Source organism: Phaseolus vulgaris, chromosome 3 (genome assembly GCF_000499845.2).
Source record: "Phaseolus vulgaris cultivar G19833 chromosome 3, P. vulgaris v2.0, whole genome shotgun sequence".
NCBI classification, from domain to species: domain Eukaryota; kingdom Viridiplantae; phylum Streptophyta; class Magnoliopsida; order Fabales; family Fabaceae; genus Phaseolus; species Phaseolus vulgaris.
In genome coordinates this window covers 43,951,556-43,977,547 of record NC_023757.2, presented here as the reverse complement: position 1 = coordinate 43,977,547, position 25,992 = coordinate 43,951,556, and the positions used below count along the sequence as shown (strand labels likewise).

Sequence of the window (25,992 nt, the reverse complement as noted above, 5' to 3'; positions counted from 1 at the left end):
TTATTATTATAAAATGAGAGAGGTTTCATTTCATATTTCGAAAATAAGAAGAATAAAAGGAATTATAGGTTTTTAATTCTTATATTACCTTTTCTAAAAGGAAACTAGTACATTATTTCTTACTGGTTATAATTGGTAAAATTTGAAGAAAATGTAGAATTTCATAGATAAAATATCAATTATTTATTGAACATGACAATAAGTTAACGTAAATGTTTCATATTATTAAAATGATTTTAATTTCTTATAGAAAGAAAATTACAAGTACAAATTCCTTTTTCAGCAGTTACTTAATATGTATAAATTCACTTTATAATTTGTGGATTCAATTACTGAATAACAATTTAGTATCATTATAATTATTCATATTAAATTTAGTTAAGAATTATAATAAAATATGAAATTAATATAATTCATTCAAAATATATAAAACTGTGTAATATATATATAGCAGGGAAAATGGGTGATATATGTGTGTATCTCTTACTATATTGTTTTATAATATTTTTATAAATAAAAATATATATGTATTATTATTTTTTTAGTTATGTGATTTTGTTTATTATATAAGAATAAAATAGAATAATATATTAAAATTATGATGTAATAAAAGAAAGTATAATTATACGTCAGTAAGATGTAATTAAATACTTTTTTTAATCTATGAGAATTACTTCTCCTATTTAATCTTTTTTTTTCTTTGTTCCACTATCTATTAATTTTTATTTTATTTTTTACATATATAAAATTTATACTCAAATTTTGAAATATTATTAAAGGTAAAATAGAAAAATATTTGAACATCTCTGCTTTTGTAAAACAAGATCACTAGACTCCTTTCTCTCAAATTCTGAATTTTCAACTGATAGCATTAGCCTTTTAAAAGTAAATGTTAAATATATTATACTCCCTATTTAAGGTAACATATTTGACAAATCAATATACTGCTACCCTAATCATAATTAGTGTCCTCTCAAGAAGAAACTAATGTAAACAATAACAAACCTTATAAATGCTAGACAGTTGATTTTATGGCTTCTAAGTATTACACATCCTCTAAGTAAACATCAGTGACCATTGGTGACCAAATCATTTTCACTACTTTTCTTAGCATAGAATCTCCTATACATAGAGTCAACTTCAGTGAGATAGAATGTGCCTGGAGATAAAAGGCTGGTGTCCTTGCTTGTTACAAACTCCTTCGCACCATACCTGTGTTCCATTAGGTTCATGGTTTCAACAAATTTCTCTGGTGGAAACTGCATAAAAAATTGCACTTGTCAAAAGTCTAATAAATTGTGAACCCACAAAGGTTCTGTTTTCTACATCTTGTGAGCATTGAAACAAGATAGTGAAAAAGAAATTCTAGACCATTCCAAGTAAAAAAAATAAAAAAATCTTGAGACACAACTAAAAAGATGAAAAAAACATAAATACCTCATGCCTTGACTTCAATTTTCCAGCTACATCCATCACTTTGACAATGTTTGACAAGCTAAATGGAGATTGACCTTCACGTAGTTGCAAGGAGAACATTGTGGAAGTTAAGCCACTTCCATACGAGAACAATATTACCCTCTTACTATCCTGCAATTTGTAAAATGTAAATCTTAATATCAGAAAGCACGAACCTGTGTTGAGAAGACACTTATATTTAACTAAGGTAGTGTTTAGAACATTCACCAATGTGCTATGCTTGTTGTGAATAAGTGAAATAAATGCGGCGTAAAGAGATGCGGTGTACATGTTGCCGACTTGTTTTGGTATCAAGGTAGTTGGTTGCACCTTTACATCGAATTGAGGCTTAGCAACTTGCTGGGATGCCTGTAAATCAAGAATACTTTACAACATTAGCAAAAGTTTCAAATTGTCCATTTTCTTAATAGTTACATAAATGGGAAATAGTATCTTTTCCCTCCAACCCAAAGGAAAAGTGAGAAATAAATGAGTGACTAAAGAAACATAAGAACATCATTTTACTTCCCAAACTATACTTAGAGCTCTTAGACCTTTTCTAGATCCCGACTTTGATAGCTCTCATCACCAGATAATGTTGCAAAAGGTTCCAGCTTTTCTTTGGCAATCTCATCCACAGAACTGTAATCATAACCAACTTTTAAACACTACCAATACATGAAAATTTTGAAATTTAGAAAAGGTTTCCAGAGATGAAAAAATAAAAAGAACCTGGGATTTTTCAAGAAGTCATTGAACACCAAACGAGCAAAACTTTTCTGTACAAGCTGCAATAACTCGAAGTATTAGATAGATATATAAACAGAAAAGAAAATGCACATGCAGGTATCAATTAAGATAGATAAATCATGAATGATTATTATACAAAGCATTCTTAAATGAGAGGGGGGTAGGTGCGCTGCTAAGATGTTGAATGAGATCCTTATAGCCATACCTTGTTATATGGAGAGTGAAATACAAAGTATTCAGCATCAGAAATAGAAAATTGTTTCCCCTCTAGTTTCTCATATCTGCCAAAGAGCAATGCTGTAATGTGCTTGGTTTAAATTTACAATTTACAAACCAAATTTATGAAAAAATATAACATCAGAAACTTACTTATGACTTAAGTGATTATAGCAAGAATCAAGGGCCATAAGGTAACAAGTTTGAGAAAGCTTTCCATCAACAACCTATAAAAACATAAACGACGTGGATTTATTGTAGTTAGTCAAAAGTCAAGTAAAGAATGGACACAGTTAAGTGTCATCCCTCGTAGCACTTTCTCAAACAGAAAGAAAATTCAATGATTTCTTTCACACTAGTACGCTCTCAAAGCATGAGATCCCATAGTCCAAGTATACTGAGAGCAGCTTACTGGATATTCGCTGGCAAGATTAGGCTTGTAAAAGTCATAGGCATGAGCCATATGACTTCCCCTCAATTTGCTTTCAAAAGCAATGGGAGCATCAGGACCAATTAGCATGGCAACAGAGGCAGCTCCACCAGTAGGTCGAGCAGGTCCTTCAGCATATACCTGAGAAAGGAACCCATCATCAGTGACACATGCTTGAGTTGATTGAGACTAACTTGACATCACGGTACAACCGAATATAGGATATGCATCTGAGTTCATAACTTGTATTTCTTAAAATAGCAAGAATGGGAAACATGTTCACTGTTAGTAATATATAGTTCAAAGACCATGAATATGGAAGTGATCTTACAGCGCTGTCTGTGCAAATAACAAGTCCATAGCGCCCATCCCATGAGCTGCTTTCCACCCAATTGACACAATTGAATAAAGCAGCAGTTCCTCCATAGCATGCATTAGTTGAATCAACACCCTCGATATCGGTATTTCCATATTTCTGCGTATTTCAGACAAAAAAAATGAATATTGTACTAAAAAGCTACAGAAATAGATATTTTGATCAACAAAGTCATTAACATAACCACAAAATTTTGATTATTAGCAATACTTATTATATTCGAAACAGTGGAACATTACTTAATGGCATTCAAATGCAGAAGCTGGTATCTGGTCTGGGTATAGAATTAATGAAAAGACCCCAGATAGTTATGAAACACTTCAGCTATGCTCTCTTTTAGATGATATACCCAACATTGACAACGAAAAACCTCCAGTCCAGTCCAGCATTAAAATACTTCAATTTAAGGTTTAATCATTCCATACATTTTATGTATTTATCAGTTAAGAATTTTTAAAATACCATTATGTGGTGAAGAAAGTCAATTTACATTAACAAAGAGAATCATCTATCCATGTCAACATGCAGTTTGACAGTGAAAGCATACCTCAAAGATCTGCATTAGGAAAGTTTTGATGGATTTGCTTTTGTCAATCACAGTCTCACTACCTACTTCCAGCCGACCAATTTGTTTAGGATCTATCCCATACTTCTCTAGAAGGGAAGAAACTACTGTCAAACTGAAAATGGCAGAGTTAGTCCTCAAAAGCAAAGTCCTATTTAATATTTTGACACAAAAGCAAACAGAACAATATATCAAGATTGCTTTGGCCGGCATGTCTAGTGTTATACAAGCAGTAAAACGAAAACATAAAAATATAAGCCTACAAAAGATTAAAATAATATAATGGCATTTGAACATTTGCTTTGTATAATGCTATAAACTCATCTCCTTTATATGGTTAAAAAAATGGCTTATGATAGAATAAAAAGGGACTGTTTCTTTACATCATTATTGTTATACATGATTTTTCTGTCTCTCCTCAAATTACATTTCTTGCTCAGGAAGCAGCAATAGTGACTATATGCAATGGCAAGTCCAAACAAAGTAAGCATATAATATCTACTATTGCCAGAATATAAATTATAAAGATTATAAAATCCAAAGCAGAAACCTCATCGAAACGACATCTTCTACTTCTGTACAAAACGCCATGCAATCTTGACCAAGTCCAATAGTATATTTTCCTTTACTGGCACCATCATGAGCCTCCAGCACTTCCTGCATAAGTGAAGAAACAGAAAACATTACGATAAAGGAAGAAAAAAAAAAAGTGTGGACAGGACAACATCAATTTACATCAGCGAGATAACAAAACAAATGGATGCGTATAATATAAGTGATAATAATCAATAACAAGTTCTGTTCTTTCCCTTTCCTTCCCCTGTCAAAAAATGGAGAAAAACGCCATAAATTGGATTAGGATGCAGTTTAAGAAGATCTCACGATTTTTCCCGCAGAAAAACAGAGTTATGTTATGTGTGTCACAGAACACAGAAACCATGGCCCTGTTAGGCCTAGTCCTTTTCAATAGTGATAAGAAAAGCGCATAACAATTTTTTGAGGCTCTTAAGCAATTGGCTACTAACAAGTATAACGTTCATGAGACGATCTTCATTATTGAATCATGAGCATAAATCGAAAAACAAAATTCTTGTACTGAACTCAACTTCTGTGACAGTTCCCCTATACTTGGTTAATGGTCATAAAACAAACTGGCGCGTGTGTGAATCATAGGATTATGCAAAAAATAAAGGTGAAATTAAGATGAAAAGGAGAGAGGATTGAAAGATAGACGCGTTCACCTGTTGAATACAGGTAGGAGGGAAGTAGATGTCAATAGCGAGAATCCCCACATTCTTTGCCATCACAGTTAATCGCGGTCCCTGTAAGAGAGAGAGAAATAGAGGGTTTGGTTGGGTGAAGAGCCCTTACGTGCAAATATATTTATATATTGGGGGAAGAAGTATAAGTAAGCAGTTAGCAGCAACGAAGTGGTTTTGTCGTTTTGCTTCTTACGTCGGAAAGTTTGAAGGTAGAGAGAGCTAGTTAGGTCGCAACAAATGCAGAATTGGCTGTTTTGCTTTAACAATCTCACCCTCACGTTTCCCTCTAATTACCGGTCTTGCCATTCATCCGCGAGAACCTCACAACTCCTAAGAACCAACATTTCTTGGTCCCATTAGTGACGGAGTTCTATACACATGTTCAACGGTATGACCACATTCTAAAATGTTTTTTTTTCTTCTGCTATTTATTTATAAAATAAAATCAAGTTATTTTTGTAATTCATTTGAAAAAAAAATAAAAAAAATGCACTAACCATTTCATTTGGAGTTAGGTGGGAGAGATTATAACCAGTATCAAAGTATGATTCTTCTACCTTGTCCTCAGAAAATATTCTCTCTTTCACAATCACCCTTATTTTGATACTCCAAAAGCTTAGTATTCTCTTGAGAAAAATGACTGAATTGAATTCACATATTCTAAAATTCAACTGAGTAGTTATTTGAATGGTACAATAACTTAAATAAATAAAACTAAACTATATTATATTGTAATTTTCTTCAAATTATTTTCAATTATTTAAACTATTTTTAATTGATTCAACTTCTATCAATAAATATTTTATTTTCAAAATATGTTTTTACAAACTCATAAATTATAAATCAATTTAGTTAAAAAATAATAACATTTTTAAATAATTCATTTTTTAAATTAAAGTAATATAGCAATTTAATTTATTTTTTTTAAATAATTTAGTTTTTTAGTACAGTTCAATTTAGTTAAATATAATTTAGTTCTATTTAAAACCCGTACAAATAGAATAGTATAGTTGACCTTAATTCGATACTTCAAAGTTTGTCTAGTAAAAGAAAAATAAGCATTATATATTTATGTGGTAGAGCGCGGAAGAAAAAAGGCAATGAAGTAGAAAATTGATGTGATGTGCTTGAGGAGAAGAGAATAAAAAAAAAAAAGTTTAAAAATGGTAAGATTGATTTTATTAATTTTATTCATATTTTAATTATTTGTATTAAATTAATCAAAGTATATAACTTCTATATAGCTTTTTTACTATTTTCACTCATTTTACAATACCAAACGATTAACCATTCAATTCTATTTTTTACACTCTTTTCTCTTAACTTATTCTTTCTCTATATTTGTTCTATTTTTTCCTTTATATTTATTTTAGTCCTTAAAAATGTATTTGTTCTATTTACTTTCACCCATCTCCTTTATTTTTCATCCACCATATACTTTTCATTTATCTCCTCTGTTCTTCTTAGACACATCCTAAGTCTAATATATTAGTTTCTACATTTTTTTTAAAAATAAACCACGTAATATCATATTATAATCACGTTAAATTTAATTTAAAATGAACTAAATATTCATAATCTAACTTAAGAAACAACAAAAATAAACATGTGCATGGTTTTACTAAAACCAAGTCTTGTAATATAACTAAACAAATGTATATTGAAATATTAAAAGGTAATTCTATAAGTTGTTCTAAATTTAAGGCTCACGCATGAACACAATATCATTCTAATTACAAAATAACACATAAATTTTCATCTATAAAAATATATAAAACTATGCAATCAATTCACAAGTACATTATATACTTCGACACTGAAAAATCAATTAAAATTATTCTAAGACTCAATAATTTTAAAAAATTGTATATATGACTAACACTTGACATATAGTTAAATTACATCCAAACATCAAATTATTTTACGATTTTGATTCTAATTGGTTTTTTTTATTCTAATTGGCAATTCAAATATATTAAATTAGCTTTTCAATATTTATTCTCTCAAAATGGGTGATAAAAGTTTTTATTGACTTTTTTTTATCACTTTCATTTATATGAATGAATTTATCGATAAAATTTGAATATGTCATTACAAATGTTCCATAACTCAATAGTCACATTACTACCATGCCAAATCATATTATCTTTGAGGTAACTACCTATCATTGAAATATACATTTAATTTCAAACCGTTCATTTTTCAAAATGTATATTATAATCACTAAAAATTATAACAAGCTTTCACAAAATACAACATTATAATATAATAATATAACATGTAAACCACTTAAGAATAAATTTAAAAGATATTATAAAAAACATGAGAATATTGATTTTTTGACCATGATGGAGTTTTTTTTTTTTTTTACCAAAATGGGGTTCGGTTAAAAAAAAATTACAAATTTAGACAAGTCGTGCCAATTCGGCACGACTTCATATGCACAAATCGTCGCAACTTGACACGATTTATGCCCTGTCATACTGAAGTCGTGACAACTTGGCACGACTTCTGCCTTGTCCTACTGAAGTCGTGATAACTTGGCACGACTTCTGTCCTGTCCTACTGAAGTCGTGACAACTTTGCACGATTTATGCCCTGTCATACTGAAGTCGTGACAACTTGGCACGACTTCTGCCCTGTCCTATTGAAGCCGTGCCAACTTGACACGACTTCTGCCACGTCATATATTTTTTTTTTTCTTAATTTTATTGTTTATATATTGGATAGTAAATTATATAATGTTAAAAATTAATTTGATACATAATGTAGCAAATAAGTCAAATCATAAATAACAAAATAATATAAATAAATTATTTTATTTGGATTTGTTTAAAGATATTACAGTATCTTAAATGAATTATTATAGAAATCTTGTTTGAAAGCATGAATAATCTGTAAATTTTGTTATTTGAGATTTGTTACAGAAATACAATTATTTATATTATTTAAATTATTCATAGTATATATATATATATATATATAAATAAATAAAAGTACTTACAGTTATTTAATCATTTGAAAATAGTTATAGTACTTATACCATTTTATATTTTAATATAAATGACATTTAAAAGAATAAACAGGTTTACGAAAAATGTATTATTTGATTTGTGATAAAAATAATTATTAGTTCCCAAAAAAAAAATCATAATTTATGATTTGTTTATAATTTTGTTATTTGTGATTTGCTACATTAGTCAAATTATTTATATTATTTGACTTATTTAAAATATATATAATTCTTTTTAAATTATTTGTGATTTGTGATTTGACTTATTTGCTACATTATGTATCAAATTAATTTTTAACATTACATAATTTACTACCCAATATATAAACAATAAAATTAAAAAAAAAATTATGACGTGGCAGAAATCGTACCAAGTTGACACGACTTTAGTATGACAGGGCAGAAGTCGTACCAAGTTGACACGATTTTAGTATGACATGACAGAAGTCGTGCCTAATTGAGACGATTTGTGCATATGAAGTTGTGCCGAATTGATACGACTTGCCTAAATTTGTAATTTTTTTAAAACGGACCCCATTTTTGTATAAACAAAAAAAAATAACCCCATGATGATCAAAAACCCGAGAATATTTCTCTCACTTTAATAGTATATTCAACTTCTCTAAAATAATAAGTAGAAACTTTAGGTCCAAGTGTAGTTATTAATCACAAAAACAAGTCCAAGTACATAAATTAAAAAATAGAAGTCATCTAACCTCAAAATTCAACCAATTTCTGAAGTTAACTAAACATTATTCATATACAAGAATCCCAATGCACACAATAATCAAACTATTGTTATAATCGAACTTAAGAATTTAAAACTAAACTAAGGAAATGATACTATGTAAAGGAAGAGAAAATCAGTACAATAAAAAAAAAACTTTCATACCACCTCAACATTTCAATTCTTAATTATCATATCCTCTACGCATGAACACAATATCATTATATACTACGATAATTTCTTTTGAATTGTGGTTTATGTACCGTACGACAATGATTCCATTAAGGATTGTCAATTTAAGATACACACGATCACGATCCAAAAGCAATCATCATCATATGTATATATGTGACAGCAATTAAAAAATAACTATCATGTTTAGCGTGAATGATAGAAATGTCAGTGGTTAATTCTTTACAATAGTCCCTTTATAATCTTTGTTATATAACGTCATTTAAAACTATTTTGCATTAATGGGAGTGAAGTGTAAATATAAATTTGTTATATTAAAATAATTTAAAAATATAGATCACAAAACTGTATTTTTATGAAAAATAAATATATTTAACTTTTAATTATTTTCCAAGTGTAATAAAAAATATAAAAAAATTGAATTTGTTAGGATAATTATTGGCATGTAAATCAATAATATAAGTGTTTTTATAAGGCTAGTTTGACCTATGAGAGACCACACATTCTTTCTTGAACTAGACTTATGTTGACTGAAGGTCTTCGATTTGCTATGATGGATCTCGATTTAGGAGGTCTCAATCTTGAAGATCTTGACTTTGAAGGATAGGATGCTTGTAAAAATACTCTAACGTTCAAGTAATTATTTGTGAATAATAACTAATGCAATGATAGAATAAACAATAATGTCATTAGTAAATATCTTATCTTACAATAGTTATCTATTTATAGTATGTATAATATGTAAAAAAAATATATAAATACCTAAACACATTACTTTACAAAACAATATATATATATATATATATATATATATTTGAAAAACATGAAATAAAAATTCGAAAAGCTAAAACATGTATAGATATCTTCACTACTATTATAAAGTAGGAGTATCACTACAAGAAAATCATGAAATAGAAACCAATTTTTAGAAACCAATATAATTAGTTGCAATAGTAACTAAATTAGAGACCATTTTATAAACTAAAAAAATTTGGTTTCAATTAGTTTATATTATTGTTAAATAGTTTCTAAATTGATATCTAATTAGCAACCAAGGTTTTAACTACCAATTATTTAGTTTCTAAATTTGGTCTCTAAAACCTTGGTTGCTAATTAGATACCAATTTAGAAGCTACTTAACAGTAATATAAACTAATTTAGAAACCATTTTTTTTTTTAATTTCTAAAATGGTCTCTAATTTAGTTACTATTGCAACTAATTATTTTTTATATCTAAAAATTGGTTTTTATTTCATGATTTCTGGTAGTGTATAATCTTAACTTTTAATGTGATATATTTATGTGTCAACACATATGTAATGACTATATTTAGAAAATAAAACACGAATAAACACATACAAATTACTAAAAAAATAAATCAACATATAAAATATAAATAATTAGTATTACTTTCCAACTAAATTTTAATTCATCCTATATCAATTAATTCAATAATTAGTATAGATTAAGTGAAATAAACATTAATATTATAATGTACAAATTTTATGATGATGACAAAATGTTTAAGGATTTAAAAAAAAACTACCTTAAACTAGTAAAATATATCATAGCAAAAGAGAAATGTCGATTAAACAAATTAATTTGAGATATATTTTTCAGTAAAACAAAACTTACATATAATGTTTTTATGAGGGAACATTTGAGTGAGGGACTTTTCAGTCAAGTAATATTTGGTTTCATGAGCAAAACAAAATTTAATAAGAATAACATTTTCACATAAAATGTTACCTGTTAATTTCAAAAGATAATAGATGCATAAAGCTAAAAAAAAAAAAAAAACAAGTTTCGATTATTTGACTGCATCATTAGGCAATACTCTCAAATCACAATTCCATATTTAAGCTTCCTTTAAGTGGGTAGATGCATTTATTTTGTACCGAATCTGTTTTTGAAAGGACAAACCAATTCAACTCCTTTAATTCCTGCAACCAAATTACTTAAATTAAATAAATGAACCACCATCAAAACGATTAAATTAGGGTCAAGAATATTGCAACCAATTCACCGAAATAAAGTAAATGAACAGCTACCAAAATAAATTGATGTGTGTTGAGTTTAAAAATAATTACAGTCCAAATATTAACGAATTAGTTCCACTTCTACACAGATAGATAAAGTTACATTAGCACGATTGTCACGCATGATTTTATTTTCAATAGTTTTTATAAAATATTCTTATTAGTGATTTAACAGTTAAATTATTTATCTTTATTTATAATAAAAAATAGATACATATATTTTTCTTAATTGTAACAAACATAAATTATATTCTGCATTAGTATATTTAAATTTATAATAAATAATTTAAATTATGGGATAAAGTTGTTTTTAAATATTCATAATTTCCTTATAAAAATATTTAAATTTAATTTAGAAATATTGATAAAAAAATATTCAAATAGTTGAATAGATAGAGTACAGTGCGAAAGTAAATCGTGATATTCACATAAAAAAGAGAGAAAATATTAAAAATGTTTAATTGCGAGAATAAGGAAAGTGAATGTCTTGCTCTCTTGAAGTTGTCGATGGGGAGAGTGATTTGTGAGAAGTATACGTGGATATTACTTTTATTACAACCTAAAGTTGAAATCCTTCTATTGCATGAAAGATCACATGCACTACACTTTCTTACAACTTTCTCAACCTTTTCTTTTTGGCATAGCCATCCATTTATCAATCACCTATCAATCAACTTTAATTGTCTTTTAAAATAAGTTTTTTTATTAATCTATTTAAATGAGTGAGTTTAAAAAGTCTCACTTGGTAAAACTTTTACATAAAGTAGAGTTAAATTTATTTAGTTCATCATAACATTAAAATAAGACTTTAATTAATTTTTAAATATTTTTAAAATTATTCAAGTTCTTCAATATTTTGAATTAGAATTTGATTTAAAAAAATAATAATTTAATTATAATTAGTTTTGTTATTCCTAATTTAGTTATAAGGTTAAAGCTCAACTCAAATTGTCTGAGCTTGGTGTGATTTAATTTATACTTAACTTTATTTGATTCAACCTTATATAACTTGGACACAACTCAACTAAACATTTTCTAACTTGAACCCAACTAGATTTGGGTTGACACGACTTAGTTTAAACTCGGTCTTTGCCAATTTGGTTTGGACTTGATTTGATCAGACTTGAGTTCAGTCTGACCTGATTAAACTTGACTTGAGCTTGATCTGGTTTGACTCATCTTGACTTGGTTACGCCCGAACTAACCTAATATAGATTTGCTTATGATTTATCGAGATTGACTTAAGCTCAACCTGACTCAGACCCTTCTTGACTTAGGTCAGACCCAACCCAATTCAATTTGACTTGCACCTAATCAATCCTAATTTGAGCCTTGCCCAATCCAACCTAGTTTGGCCCAACTCGACCTAGTTTAACTTAGGCTCGATTGACACAACATTGCATGACTTAAACCCTGACCTGACCTTTCCCGATTAGGACCCAACCTAACTCGTGTCCTACCTGACTTGGTTTGATTTGGGCTCAAGATCACTTGGCCTAATGTATGTCCAAATCGACTCAGACTGATTGGGTAAATCTAATACAACCTAGGCCAGCCAAACTCGACTCGACTTGACCTAGGCCCAACATTGCCTAATGTGCGTATGACTTGAGTTGGGCTTGTCTCAACCCGAGCTAACATAAACCTCATTTGGACCTAAGTTGACCCACACCCAACCTAGCGCGATGTGTGCTTGACCTAAACTCAAATTGATTAAACCTAACCTAGGTTGGCCCGACTTAGCATGACTTGGACCTAACCCAACCTGCTTCATATGGTCTTAAATAAACCTAACTTGACTTGAGCTCGATCCAACCCTAATCACATTAACTTAGGCCTAAGTTGACATGACTTGGCCCGACTTGACTTAACTTAGGCCTGACTCAATCTGAGCTTGCTCAAACTTGGCTTATATGGATTCAACCCAACTTGGCTTGACTTGAACCAAGTCTGTCTTATCCTAACTTAAAGTTGGCCCAACCTAACTCGACCCACACGACTTGAGTTTGACTTAACTAGGTCTGACTTAGACCTAGTCTATCCCGGCTTAACCTAGACTCAACCCCACTCAGTTTGACATGGACTCAGCTTAACATACACCCATGTTCATCTCGATAAGTTGACGTGATCTCTTTTGAGTCCGCCTTATTCAGCCCATCAAATTAATCTCACTCATTTAACAAACTAATTTCATGAACAAAAAGTTAAAGAGATACAATGGTTTACTTACACGTCCCTACACACTATAATCAACATTAAGAATTAATAATTAATGAATTGAAATTCAATAATTTAGCTAAAAAATTACATAATTACAAAATAAGAAAATAAATGCGTGAAGTAAAAATTTGGATGGTAGAAATTATACTTTAGCCTATTTTTATTTATACACACATCAATTAAAGAAATATCATGTCATAAGCCAAGTAATTCTGTAACATCATCGTGTTATTATTAATTTCACATATAGTTAGAGGTTAACCTGAATTTGTAAAATTAAACTTGCAAGAGAACCCAAGTTGTGGGCAAAAAAATCAAGATGAAATTTGGGAAATTGAAAGTAGAGAGAAAAGGTACAATCAAACAATTAGTTTACTAAACATTTTATTACAATAAATATAATATTTTTCTATTTTCAACTAAAAGAAATATTTTCCAATTTTATCCAACTTCTCCATTAAAATTGAAGTTAGTTACACCAAGTACCCGTGTGTACCTTTGCCAGCCTTGAAACTAGTTTTACAAGCGGTAATAAGTTAGAAATTATATTAATAAAAAAGGATTCTAAGAAGGAGGCGTAAATTATATAAAAGTAAAAATTGGGTGTTGAAAAGTGATTCTAAAAATTCTCCAGAGATACATAAACTTTGGTACAAACATTATTCTAGGATAATGTAACGGTAAAAATGAAGTAATGAGAGAGATAACGAAATGAAACAATAGGAAGCAGTAAATTCATACTTCAACAGTCTTTTGATTTAGAGCTATGTATCTCCATTTCTCTTTCTCCACAAAGTCTGCATCCAGGAACCTAGAAAGAAAAGCCCATAGTCTGTAAATATCTTCAAAGTTTGTCAAGAGACCCAGTGCAGCAGTCACAACGTATATCCCAGATTCATGGCTACGTGTCTTCTTGGACAGACCCAGCCCTTCAACCTCACAAACTCTCTCCTCTTCATTCTTGTCAGAGAACCTTATATTTCTCAAAAATGACCTATTTATAGAGATGTTGTTTCTATCAGCAAGCTTCTGCACAAGTGCAGGATCAATTTTTTCCCCTTTCCAGTCAAATATATTAAATGCCACAGCGGGTCCACGGAAAGAACTTATCTTAGGCCCATAAACCCTTATTAGGGAAAGCCTATTTTCATGATGTGGATGTTTAAGACTCATTAGAGCATTAACCAACCAATTGACCAGATACTTGGTCCTGTTACTGATCAGTAATAAACCCACAGAGTCTGCATGGTCTAATCCTCTACAATGAATCTCTGAGCCATCATTTTTAGTACCTAATCTGTTTCTATCCATAGATGAGTCAAAGGGTGTGCTTAACTCCTCAATTTCTGATGTTGATAATGGCCCCTCTTGCGGATGAGCCGTTTCAGTTTCAATCACTACTTGTTCAGACTCAGGTTTAAATGTTGGGACAAGGCTTATGATTCCTATGCTTGTAGCATTAGAAGGATCTTTCAAAGCAGACACACTAGATCTTTTAACAAATAAGCACCCAACACCTGAAGGGTTTTTACCAAAAACTTTGTAAAACGAGCAAACCATAAAATCAGGCTTAAAAAGTAACATACCCAAGGTGTCCATTTCCTTAGGTTTCAATGAACACACATCAAGCAAGACGCACCACCCATTCTCCTGAGCCGTGGACATCCAGCCATAGGAATATTGTGCTCCTGTTACCCTTGAATGAAGTGGGAAAACAAATAAACCTCCCTTTCTCTTTTCCCTTTTGTTCATGACCATCTTCTTTAGCTTCCTCCTCTGGATTCCGAGATTGGGCCAGGAGAATTCTGATGACAAGACACGCACCCCTTGCTTCTTGCAGCTCTCAATCATCACATCCAATGCCTCGCTGCTATGGTCATACACTGTGAGGAGCCGTCTATTGGATTGAAATTGGAAAGAATCGGCTACAATTTTAAAAGCAGATACCTCATTGGCAATGAAAACAAGGGTGTATTCAGCTTCAGAGACATTCATGAACGACATGATCCTCTTTCTGATTCTGGCTTCCAGTTCTGACTCGTGGCCGCCGTAGAGAACCTGGGACTGCAAGTTCACCGACTTGTAGGATATATCAAAGAAGGAGGCGTCTGATGTAAAGTAGGACAATGATGAGGATGAAGAAGAAGAAGAAGAAGCAATTGAAGTTGTGGGGCAAGGTGTGTGTTGCTGAGCGTAGGAGAAAAGGCCATATCCAGTGTAATCGAAGCAGGCGTTGGAGTGGTTCAAGTGATAGTATTCTTGGGCTCGAATTTGATCAACTTGAGAAGTAGCAGAAAACTGAGGGAATGCTTTGGTGAAGCTGATGTATGAGTCGTGCAGAGATGGAAGGGACTCGGGATTGGTGAATTGTGTATGGGGGTGAAGGCTGGAGGATGTGGCTGCAGCGAAGTCATCGTGTGATGAAGTTACATTACTGATTTTAGGCTTATGGGACCTCTCAGAGGCAAGAAGTGGAGATGGGAAGCAGCCATTAAAGCAGGGTTGTGAGGCTGCTGCTGCTTCAGCACGAGATGGGTGCATTTTGCTTCTTTGGACTCAGTCGTCCCTTCAAATTTCAAAACATTGACTTACAAGTTTTGTAAATGTAAATGGCTAAATAGTTCATGGTCGTTCAACCACCACATAGTTAACGTTTCTGGCTTCTGTGAGGGAAAGAAAGATCTAAGGTCATACACAGTAGGGTTGACCATGCTTGGCAATGTTCATTTCTTAACCAACAAAATTGGGAAGTTCGTGACACATTTATTACCGAAGATGTTGTACTGGATTTGTTGATTAATGTGGCTAGAGATTACCGGTGAAGATCATTGTCCAATACAGCTACGTCTTGAAGGGGTTGGTCCATAATTATGTGGTGAGGATCATCTCAGGGACCTTACCATTTGAGCCATCTTAGTCAAGATCAAAAGTGGTTGTGCTGCTTTCTTAAAATAGGGTAAAAAACAACCAAAGTTAAGGCCACAGGGTGGGTTTTCACAGTAAATTAACCCCCAGCAGTCACCACAATCATCAATCATTCAGAGGCTAGTGCTTTGAGAAACTGACACTTTTTTGACTGCTTCTCAGAAAGCATCTTTAATATAGTTTTTTATCCTTTAAAATTGAAGATATTTTGTTATATAAATAATTATTTTCAATTTCAAGCAAGTCAAAGTACATAATTTGTTTTAAGAAATTTCCATTAAAGTATAATTTCTCTCAAAAATATAGTGACGTGATTGTTGACAGTAAATAAGTGATAATCTGGCGTAACTTTTGAGCGTGAGTTATGAGCTTAGTCCACCACGTGATGCAGTGGATTATCTTTTCCCTTTATTAAGGCATGTACCATTTTGTGGTTGGACCCACTGCTTTGACTTCATCAGAGCTTTCACATCAGATACAACTATAGTTATAACAAATTATATTTTAATTTTATAAACTAAAACAATAACCTTTATTCAAAATAATAACTCTCATTTCTTGAAAATAATTATCAGGGTGTATTTGAAAAAGACGTTACTTTCTGATTACGCATATGTTTTCTTCTTGAAATGTAACGAAGTTTCCATCTGTGTAAAATTAATTTATTTGTTTAAATAAAAAAGTTATACTTCGATTAAATATTTATTATAATTAATTTATTCATTTCCAATAAATAAAACTCGATTTACCTTAAAAGTTAACATGATCTTATGAATGACGACTTCTATTTTCCAATACCAACAAAGTTCTGATTTTTCTTTAAAATATTTAGAAACCAAAAAATAATGACAATTTTTTCCTAGTGAAATAGTGGACAATTTACTCACTTAAGTATTTTTTTTTTAAATGTCCTAATTCATTAAGTTAAAATAATTTCAGTATTTCAATGCAAAATTCAATTACGGGTGTATTTGAAAAAAATGTTACCATTAATTATTATTATTTTTCCAAAAACCAGTGTACTCTATTCTCAATCTTCAGTTAACTCTGAATTTCCTTTATTTCAGGGAAATTAAACATCAAGTTAGTAATTCCACAGAATAGATTTGGTATTAACTTGACTGGTTTCAGATCTGGGGTTAAGATTTTGTAGGCTTACAAATATAACGCAATTCTCTAGATAATATTTATTATTGCTATTATTATACGTTTTCTAATAAAAAATTCAATTTCCGTAATAACGTTTTTTCCTATTTGGAAATTACTAAAAGAAAACACTAATAAAGAATAATATGAAAAAAGTGATTTCATCTTTACTTATGACAAGATTTAAAGTGTCTAAGATATAAAATGGTTTTGGTAACATAAATAACCTAATTAGTAACTTCTTTAGCTAGCTAATAAATTAGTTTTATCAACATAAAAGTGTTTGGAAATTTATTTTAAAAATTTGCAACTTATAAGTTATAGTTTATCTAATTTATAATTTATTTATTTATTTCTTATCTCTTTAATTTTAATACATTTTTTATTATTTTTAATTTTATTTTATATATTATTACCTATTTTAGTCACACACAATTAATTATGCACTTCAAATTAAAAAAAATAACATTAAAATTAAAGTAACAAATATGTAAAAACTACACACCATAAAATTGTAAAATAACAAATTCAATATAAAAGTAGTTTAAATTAAGAAATCAACAAATTTTAATTTCTGAAAAGTAAATAAAAATTAAATTTGACTAATGCTCATTAGATCAACTTATTTAAATTAAAACGACTTCTTCAAATAAGAAAAACATATATAATTTAAAAAAAAGCACTAATAAATTTAATTATTCAAAATAATCTAAAATTATAATTACATAATAATATATTTTTTTAAAACACAAGTTTCATTTATATAATAAAACTTATGTTATTATATCCTTTTATTTCATTTTACCTTTACCAATTAGTTTATCAACTAGGTTATTAAATATTTTTAATCCAGTAAAGAGTTTATCAGTTAAGAATTTATAAATTGAAAGTTTACTAGCTACCTACTAACTTATTAATTAGAAGCTGAATTTAATAATTTTTATTTATGCTACACTTATTTTTAAACAACTGATTTTTTTTCCAACAAAAGAACTATATAATAATAATAAAAAATAAAAATAAAGGATAACTTAATCCGTGTAGAACCAAACACATAACTGAACAAAGGTAAAATTAGAATGACTACTAAAAATCACTTAAAATCTCTAGATATTCATGTTCAGTTTGTTGTTTTCTCACCTCTAATATGACATCATCTACCTTTTAGTTAATTCTTCTAATAAGTTATCTCCTTAAATTTCACTTTGATTTAAACTAAAGGTACCTTTTTTCTTTTTTTCTTCCGAGAGTGTCATCCAAATCCTTATCTATACATCATCTATGGTCACGACCACCACATATAAAATTTACTCATATATCAATAAAATCATTAAATAAAAATTAATTTTATAAATAAAAAATAATTAATTATTATATTTATTAAATTAAATATTATTTAAAAAAACTATTAATATCTAAATTAATTTTTATTATTAATAAATTATTTTTAAATTGGTATCTAATTAATTACTAATATTTTAAATATAAAATTTAGAATATAAATAATTAGTTGATAAAATTTATGTAACTAATTAGATATTAATTTAAAAATTATTTATTAATAATAAAAATTAATTTAGATATCAATAATTTTTTAATATCTAAAATAGTCGTTAATTTAATCCGTATAAAAATTAATTATTTTTTATATTTAAAATTAGTTTTTATTTCATGATTTTCTTGTAGTGTAGGCAAACTTGATCGTATAATCTCCACTCATCTCAACCAACCATCTCCATTTGTCCTATTCTTGTGTTTTAGTTACCATCCTACTTAGGATATCCTTTAGCTTACTTCGCATCCCCTTCTCCCAAACAAATAACTTTCTTCTCCGTATAAATCTCCACCTCCATATTCCTTTTCCCATGTCCCTATCTCGCTCACAATTCTTTGCTTCTGTTATGAAAATGTAAACAACTTGTTAAGCTCGTTGCATAGTGACCTTTATTAATCTTCCATCCATATATCATTTTAGAAGTTCACCCAAACCCACTACCAATCTTGTGATATTCTTCTCAAACAATACACTTTGAAATTCCTCACCAAACATTCCCAAAAATTTCATCATGTAGATTTTTATCTATTGTTCTGATTGACCTTTACATCAAACTACCCTTCATACTTTGAATTAAGGACCTTATTCCACAGAGAGTCTTGCTTTTGCCACAAACTCCATTTCCATTTACCTTGCCATGGCTTGTGAAGCAAGTACACATCTTTTACTTCTACTCTGCTAACTTCGTGAAGCTTACTAACATTTTTCCATTTCTCCTAGTGTACCTTTCTCCTCTTAGTGCATCCTTCCCACAATTAGTTACTTTGTAGCTTGATTGACTCTTTTTCTTACCAATGTTTTATGTATATTAAACAAAGACATGTAATTAATATAATGGGATAGTTGTTAGCACAACTTTTTAAAGCATATAATATTTCAGCATGCAACACCAACTTTCTCTTCCAACTTCCAAGTTTCTTTTTAATTTTATCCAGAACACGTTTCTAAGTAATTTCCTTTCTTTGGTTAGCACCTTAAGCAACCCTAAGTAGGTGAGTGGAAAATATATAACACCACAATTTAATTTATCAATAATATGTTTGACCATTGTATAAATTATCACAAATGCTCCAAACCTACTCTCCTTGAAATTTACCTTCAAACATAATGTCATTTCATAAATTTATTTCGCCAAAATGAGGTCCGTCGGAATTCGGGTGAGTTCCTAGTAATCTTCCTTCAAACTCTAGTGATTTAGCCTCCAAGGAATGAAGGAGACTCCACATGCAGAAAATACTCTGACGCTCAAGTCAGTAAGAACATAAAATTTTGTTAATGTAGTGAATATAGTTCTAAGATTTGAGTTGAGATACTCAATACTCTCTGTGAGTAGTTATTTATTTATAAACCTTCATGGGTTTCTTTGACACTAATTTCTCCAAGTTTTAATGTGACATATTGTAGTATCTTTCCATAAAATTTGAATATCATATATATAAATTGGAATATCCTATAATATAATCGAAGCATTTATGTAATATAATAAGGGATATTACATAAGTAAATTAGAGCCTTTATATAATATAATATAAGAAATAAATCAGAACATTTATGCAATATAATGAGGGACATTGTACAAGTAAATCAAAACATTCAAAGATGTCGGGATATTAAAAAGATTGATTATCATAATATATCTATCTAAATTAATACTATTACACCAATATAATTATAATTAAGTAGAGGTTTATAATAATATTACAAAAATCATGATTAATTTTATTTCATCTTAACTTTCTCACAATTTAGACAGAAATAAAATTCATCCAACTTAGAACTTAATCATTCAATATCCAATCAAATTCAGGACGGTAGTATAGGATAATAGTCAGAACAATTGCTATTTAGTATTCAGTGCATATTTTCCCTCCAAACATTGAACCATTGTGTAGATATAATCATCTTATATGTTCTACTTTTCTTATTTATATCTTTGTCCCACCATATGTATGTCATATACTCTAAATTATTTTATAAAATTATAAAATTTATTTATTTCTCTCGCTCTATACTCCTTTGAACAAGAGACAATTGATATTATTACTTTAGAATATGCTTCACCCTGATATTATATATATACATTACAATAAATTATTTAAAAAAATCTGACTCATAAGTAATAAATTATTATTATCACTATAAAAAAATTATTAAATAATAATTAATTTTAAAGAAAAAAATAATTAGTCACTATATTATTATTATCATTATAAGAAAATTATCAAATAATAATTAATTTTAAAGAAAAAAATAATTAATCACTATATTAACAAAATTAAACACTAATTTATAAATTAAAAAAATATTAATATATAAAGTAATTTTAACTATCAATTTTAGAACCTAAATTGATTAGTAATTGAAATCTTGATAGTTAATTAGATACCAATTTAAAAAGTACTTTAGATATTAATAATTTTTTTAATCTTTAAAATAATATTTAATTTAGTCAATATAGTGATTAATTATTTTTTATATTTAAATTTCTATTTAATGATTTTTTAATATTATATATTTTTGAGTTGTTACGTAAAGACATGAAAGGATATATCAATGCAAATTTATGATACAATATTATAATCGGTTTTTAAGTTTAAATCAATCAATTTGGTTAATTCTCCATTAGATCATTCGATCAGAACAAAACTCTCACGGATAAGAACACTTATTTGCTCAAAAGGAAAAAAAACGTTTTTTAAAAAAGAAATATAATTTTATTGATGAACAAGTGGATTGAGATTAATGACACAGGAGGGATAATTTTATTGATGAATACTTGGAATAATTTTAAGACTTTTGAGTGTTCTACCTTCTCATTCAAAAACTCTTTAAAGGAAAAATTTCTTGACTTTTTGCTTTTTCTTAGCTTAAATGCATTAGTACCTAGATATTTTTAGATACAAAAGACACTTTTTGGTATAGTGGACACACATCTAAATCATACAAATGATATGTTCTTTAATGCATAGATAAATATATAAAAAAAATAAAATACTATATGTGTTAAGAAGGTGAAGGTTTATACATTTAATGCGAAATTGATACATGCATGTCAAGTAATAGAAATACTTGTATTGGATTATAGCTCTTGTTCTATCAAAATTTTAACATAATAAGGAAATGGAAATAAGTAAAGAGAATATTTTCACATTTAATTCAAAAGTATGAAAAAAAAGAGAGTTAAAATCTATTTCCATTCAACATTTTGAGTTAATTCCAAAATTAGTTGAAGAATTCTTTCTTTATAAAATTATGTTGAAGATCTCACATTAATTAAAGATAAAGATATTTTATAATATATAAATGGTGCAAATTTTATTTTATAAATTATTTATAAGGTTAAATTAGATTTAATGTTTATTTTTTCTTATGGTATCAGAATTATTTACCGTCTATCAAATCATCCGTTATTAAATAAATGTATAGTGTCGCGTAAGTTTACAACCTCGATACTATATGTGTTAGTTGGAAAAAAAAAGTATGATGTGAGAAGATAAATGAATAAAAAAGGTGTGAGTTCTTTTAGTTGAAAAAAAATATAATGCGAGAAAGGAAATTAAAAAAAAAATGAACCGAAGAAATATTTGTTGAATTGAATAAAGCTGAAAGGGAGTACAAATAAATAAATAAAGATGCTTGGTTTGATATAAAAAAAAAAGGTGACCTTTTATAAGATTGCTAACTCACGGGTCATTTTTTTTTATCGTTAAGATGAATTGGTATTTCTCGTTGAGTTTATTTTCTTTTCATTCTTCTATTCGCAAACTACTCATGATAATATTTTAGATGAAAAATGCTGTTTATGGAATCAACCTACTTTGAAATGGTTTTTTTAAATTCTTTTAGTAATTTTCTTCTTCTTTAAAGTTTTTTTACTATCAATTAACTTTTTAATATATTTTTTAATAATAGAATAGTATCCACGACATCGTCACAAATTAATCTGAGATCAAATTGGGAGGCAAGTAAAGTTTAGCAAAAATAGTTTCCTCCAATAATTAAATACAACAATGCTTGAACAATTCAATACATTAACCACTTGTAACTATATTTTTAATATTTGATTCTTCTTAAATTTATTTTATTTTCTTTCTCTTTTCTTTTGTCTATCCTTTTTTTTTTCAAATTCAGCAATATCACTTTTTCTCCTTCTCATTAAAATTCCTCGTATGTCTTTCTCTCTTTTAAATCAAATGCATAAACTAGAACTGTTTTTCCACCTAAAATAAGTACATGTGAACATCTGATCGCGGTTAATTATCTTTTAGCTTATGAATTATTTTTATTTGATTTAAGCATTTGATTCCTTATGAAAAAAATCTTATAAGTTTATCAATAATTACAAAGAAGTTAAATGAGATAAGTACTTTAAAATTCTGATTCATAATTTTTTCTTTCTATAAAAGGTTTGTTTGTTTGATTGATTGATTTTATTAATTAATTTTATTTTCCTGTTAAAAATTCTTGTATCCGAACTATTTGGATTCGGTGAAATTAAAATGAAAAAGCTAGATATGAAAGAAATAAATGATTTTAATTGAATTGATTTTTCAGTGAAAAATTGTATTATTTGGATGGATGAAATTAGAAATAAAAAAATAATGCTATTTATTTTCATCTGTTTGATTGTATAAAAAAGTGGAGGAAGAACGAGAAATATTCTGAAAAAATTATTTACATAATTAATCAATTTAAAACCAAAAAAAAATCAAACATAATTTCAATTTAATGATCTAACAAAATATGCATACAAGTATTAAATATTTAATTATTTTATTTAATATTTGTTCGAACAAAATTCCTTTCATAATCAAATTAATATTTCACACACAAAATTGACTCTCTATTATCCTAACACTCCAAACTCTTAATAATAATATAAAAACTACTGCATGGGTGAAACTAATTTTCATTCACTACAAATCACGGGTAATGTAGAGGAAAATTGGTTATTGTAGGTTCATAGATTTTTTTATTACAAATCCTTTCTATTTCTCGCCTAAAAACAAACGATAGAAATATCTAATATTTCCCTCTCAAATCATCCAAAAAGGCTGAATCAAGAATGAATTTTCGGAGCTTGTTATCATTAATATGGATGGGGAACCAGGTACCATGAACAGGTGTGTGATATTCCAATAATTCTATTTGTAGAGTTCATTAACTGATCAGCAGATAAATAACCAGGTTCCTAAGTAGTTGAATGGTCAACTGATAACATAAATCAGATAGAAGGATATATTAATCAATTATTAGTAACTCTTTTAAGAAAGATCAGCACATGTGAAAAGAGTTTGTTCCAGATCAAGTATTTCACAAACAATGAGTGCAGCACGGTTTTAATTTCTAGTATCTGAAGTCTGAACTGCCACACGCGGTCAAACGAAAGCCTTATGTTTTTCTCAGAGAATATACAGTGCAAGATTCAACCGAAGCTTGATGCATATTATATGATGTTGCAGTGACGAGAATTTACACATAACTAAAAATCAACGCATGTTTAATGGAGAACTTAAAATAGAAACAAGTTTAAGAGGAATGGCATATACCCTTTAATCACATGAAGAAGGTGGTGCCTGCTGCGAAGTTGTGTCAAGCAAGAATGAGTTGCAGGGCAACTCTCCTTTGGCACGTCCAGAACTGAAACCTCGTACAAAAACCAAATAGGTTGTCGTCGAGAGACTCGAGCATGTGCCAAAGAAGATATGCCCTGTAACTGGTTCGCTTATCTCAAACTTTACGTGCCGAATGAATTAGAATCTCTCTTCTCTTGTCTTGTGTTTTTTTTATAAGACAGCTCCTAGAGGCATATTTATGGTGAGATGAAGAAGAAGCATATGCTAAGCATATGCCAGTGCCTGCTTTCTACGCATTCCATGCAAAGCATGAAAATCTTGTCTCTGAAAAAGAACCTCAAATTCTTACTCCAATGTTTACAGATTCTTTGATCGCTTTATTTCTCCAGAATTCTCTATCTTTCCAACCATGTTTGCCTCTGAAGAAGGATTTCAGGAATAATGTGGAAAGGGTTTCCTGATGGAGGGGCTCTCAATTGGTAGATGCTTTCTATAAAACACTGACAACAATATTGCTTTCTTACTTTAATTTAAAATTCTAATATATATTATTGTATTGTTGAAGTGGGTTGTGAAGTGAATATATGTTTGAGGGATGAAAAACTTGTTTTATTATACAACCTCTAAATATAAAAAAGAATAAAATATTTTTATCATTTCATTAAAAAATTGAAATTTTAATAAAGAAAGAGAGTTATATAGTGAATATATAAGATTGTAATATCATTTTTCTATATGTTTTTAGAGACTGAAATAAACATTTTCCTATTAATATCTCAGCCCTTATGGAATATCCCATGTAATATTCTTCTCACCTTTATTCTTTTTTTTTTCAGTGCTTTCAGTTTCAAGTGACTGATAATTCAAACCTACGATTGAAAGGTGTACGTGTAGAGTGTAGATAGTTTTGCAGGGCAGACACTATTATACCTTTGTATTTTATCGAAAAGGATGACCATTTATTTTGTTATAGTTATGTATACATTTACATTTAAAACTATTTTAAAAGTTTATTATTTTAATTGAAATAAAATGGAGGTTCTTTTACCACCATAGGCTTTTTTTTTCTTATTTATCAAAGTGGGTTAAAAAAAATTCAGATTTGGGAGGATACACCTCATTCTTATGGATTTTGAGATTCAGAAAAAGAAAGCCTTTTGTATTAGGTTTAAAACCAAGAAAAATTCCAGGGACAACAACTATCTAACTTTTTTCTATGAGCAATCACAAAAATAACTTTTATGTATCAGAGACAAAACTATGGAGATCTGAGGTAGGAAAGTAAAGAGGAATGAAAGAGAAGAGAGAAAAGTACTGCGTAAGCACGGTGTAAAACTGTGTGTCTTATTAATGTGAGCATCTCAGAAGCTTTATATACAAGAAATGCAAAGAGAAAAAGCCATAAAGGAAAAACAGAAAAAACAATAAGCTTTATATACAAGGAATGCAAAGAGAAAAAGCCATAAGAAAAAACAATAAGACCCAAGCCAAAGCCAAAGCCCAAACCTAAAACATAACAGAAAAATAAAAACTAATTAACAGAAA

General features: G+C 28.9%; 2 protein-coding genes and 1 long non-coding RNA gene across 3 annotated transcripts; all 3 read right to left on the bottom strand.

The window, feature by feature from the left end:
- Positions 1–837: 837 nt before the first annotated feature.
- LOC137807989 (hydroxymethylglutaryl-CoA synthase-like) lies at positions 838–5,314 on the bottom strand. The gene is made up of 12 exons (XM_068608877.1): positions 5,034–5,314; positions 4,343–4,449; positions 3,775–3,907; positions 3,183–3,326; positions 2,834–2,992; positions 2,575–2,648; positions 2,411–2,486; positions 2,188–2,243; positions 2,010–2,097; positions 1,684–1,824; positions 1,438–1,587; positions 838–1,259 (listed from the first exon to the last, which is right to left on the bottom strand). Exons 1-12 carry the CDS (start codon positions 5,094–5,096, stop codon positions 1,068–1,070), a joined length of 1,383 nt encoding a protein of 460 aa, XP_068464978.1. The 5' UTR covers positions 5,097–5,314; the 3' UTR covers positions 838–1,067.
- An 8,535-nt stretch (positions 5,315–13,849) lies between these two features.
- LOC137807992 (molybdenum cofactor sulfurase-like) lies at positions 13,850–16,007 on the bottom strand. Its single transcript, XM_068608880.1, has one exon. It carries the CDS (start codon positions 15,784–15,786, stop codon positions 13,981–13,983), a length of 1,806 nt encoding a protein of 601 aa, XP_068464981.1. The 5' UTR covers positions 15,787–16,007; the 3' UTR covers positions 13,850–13,980.
- A 7,992-nt stretch (positions 16,008–23,999) lies between these two features.
- On the bottom strand, positions 24,000–24,877 carry LOC137805945 (uncharacterized). The gene is made up of 2 exons (XR_011080283.1): positions 24,421–24,877; positions 24,000–24,082 (listed from the first exon to the last, which is right to left on the bottom strand). It is a non-coding gene; the product is annotated as an uncharacterized lncRNA (long non-coding RNA).
- Between the last annotated feature and the right edge of the window lie 1,115 nt (positions 24,878–25,992).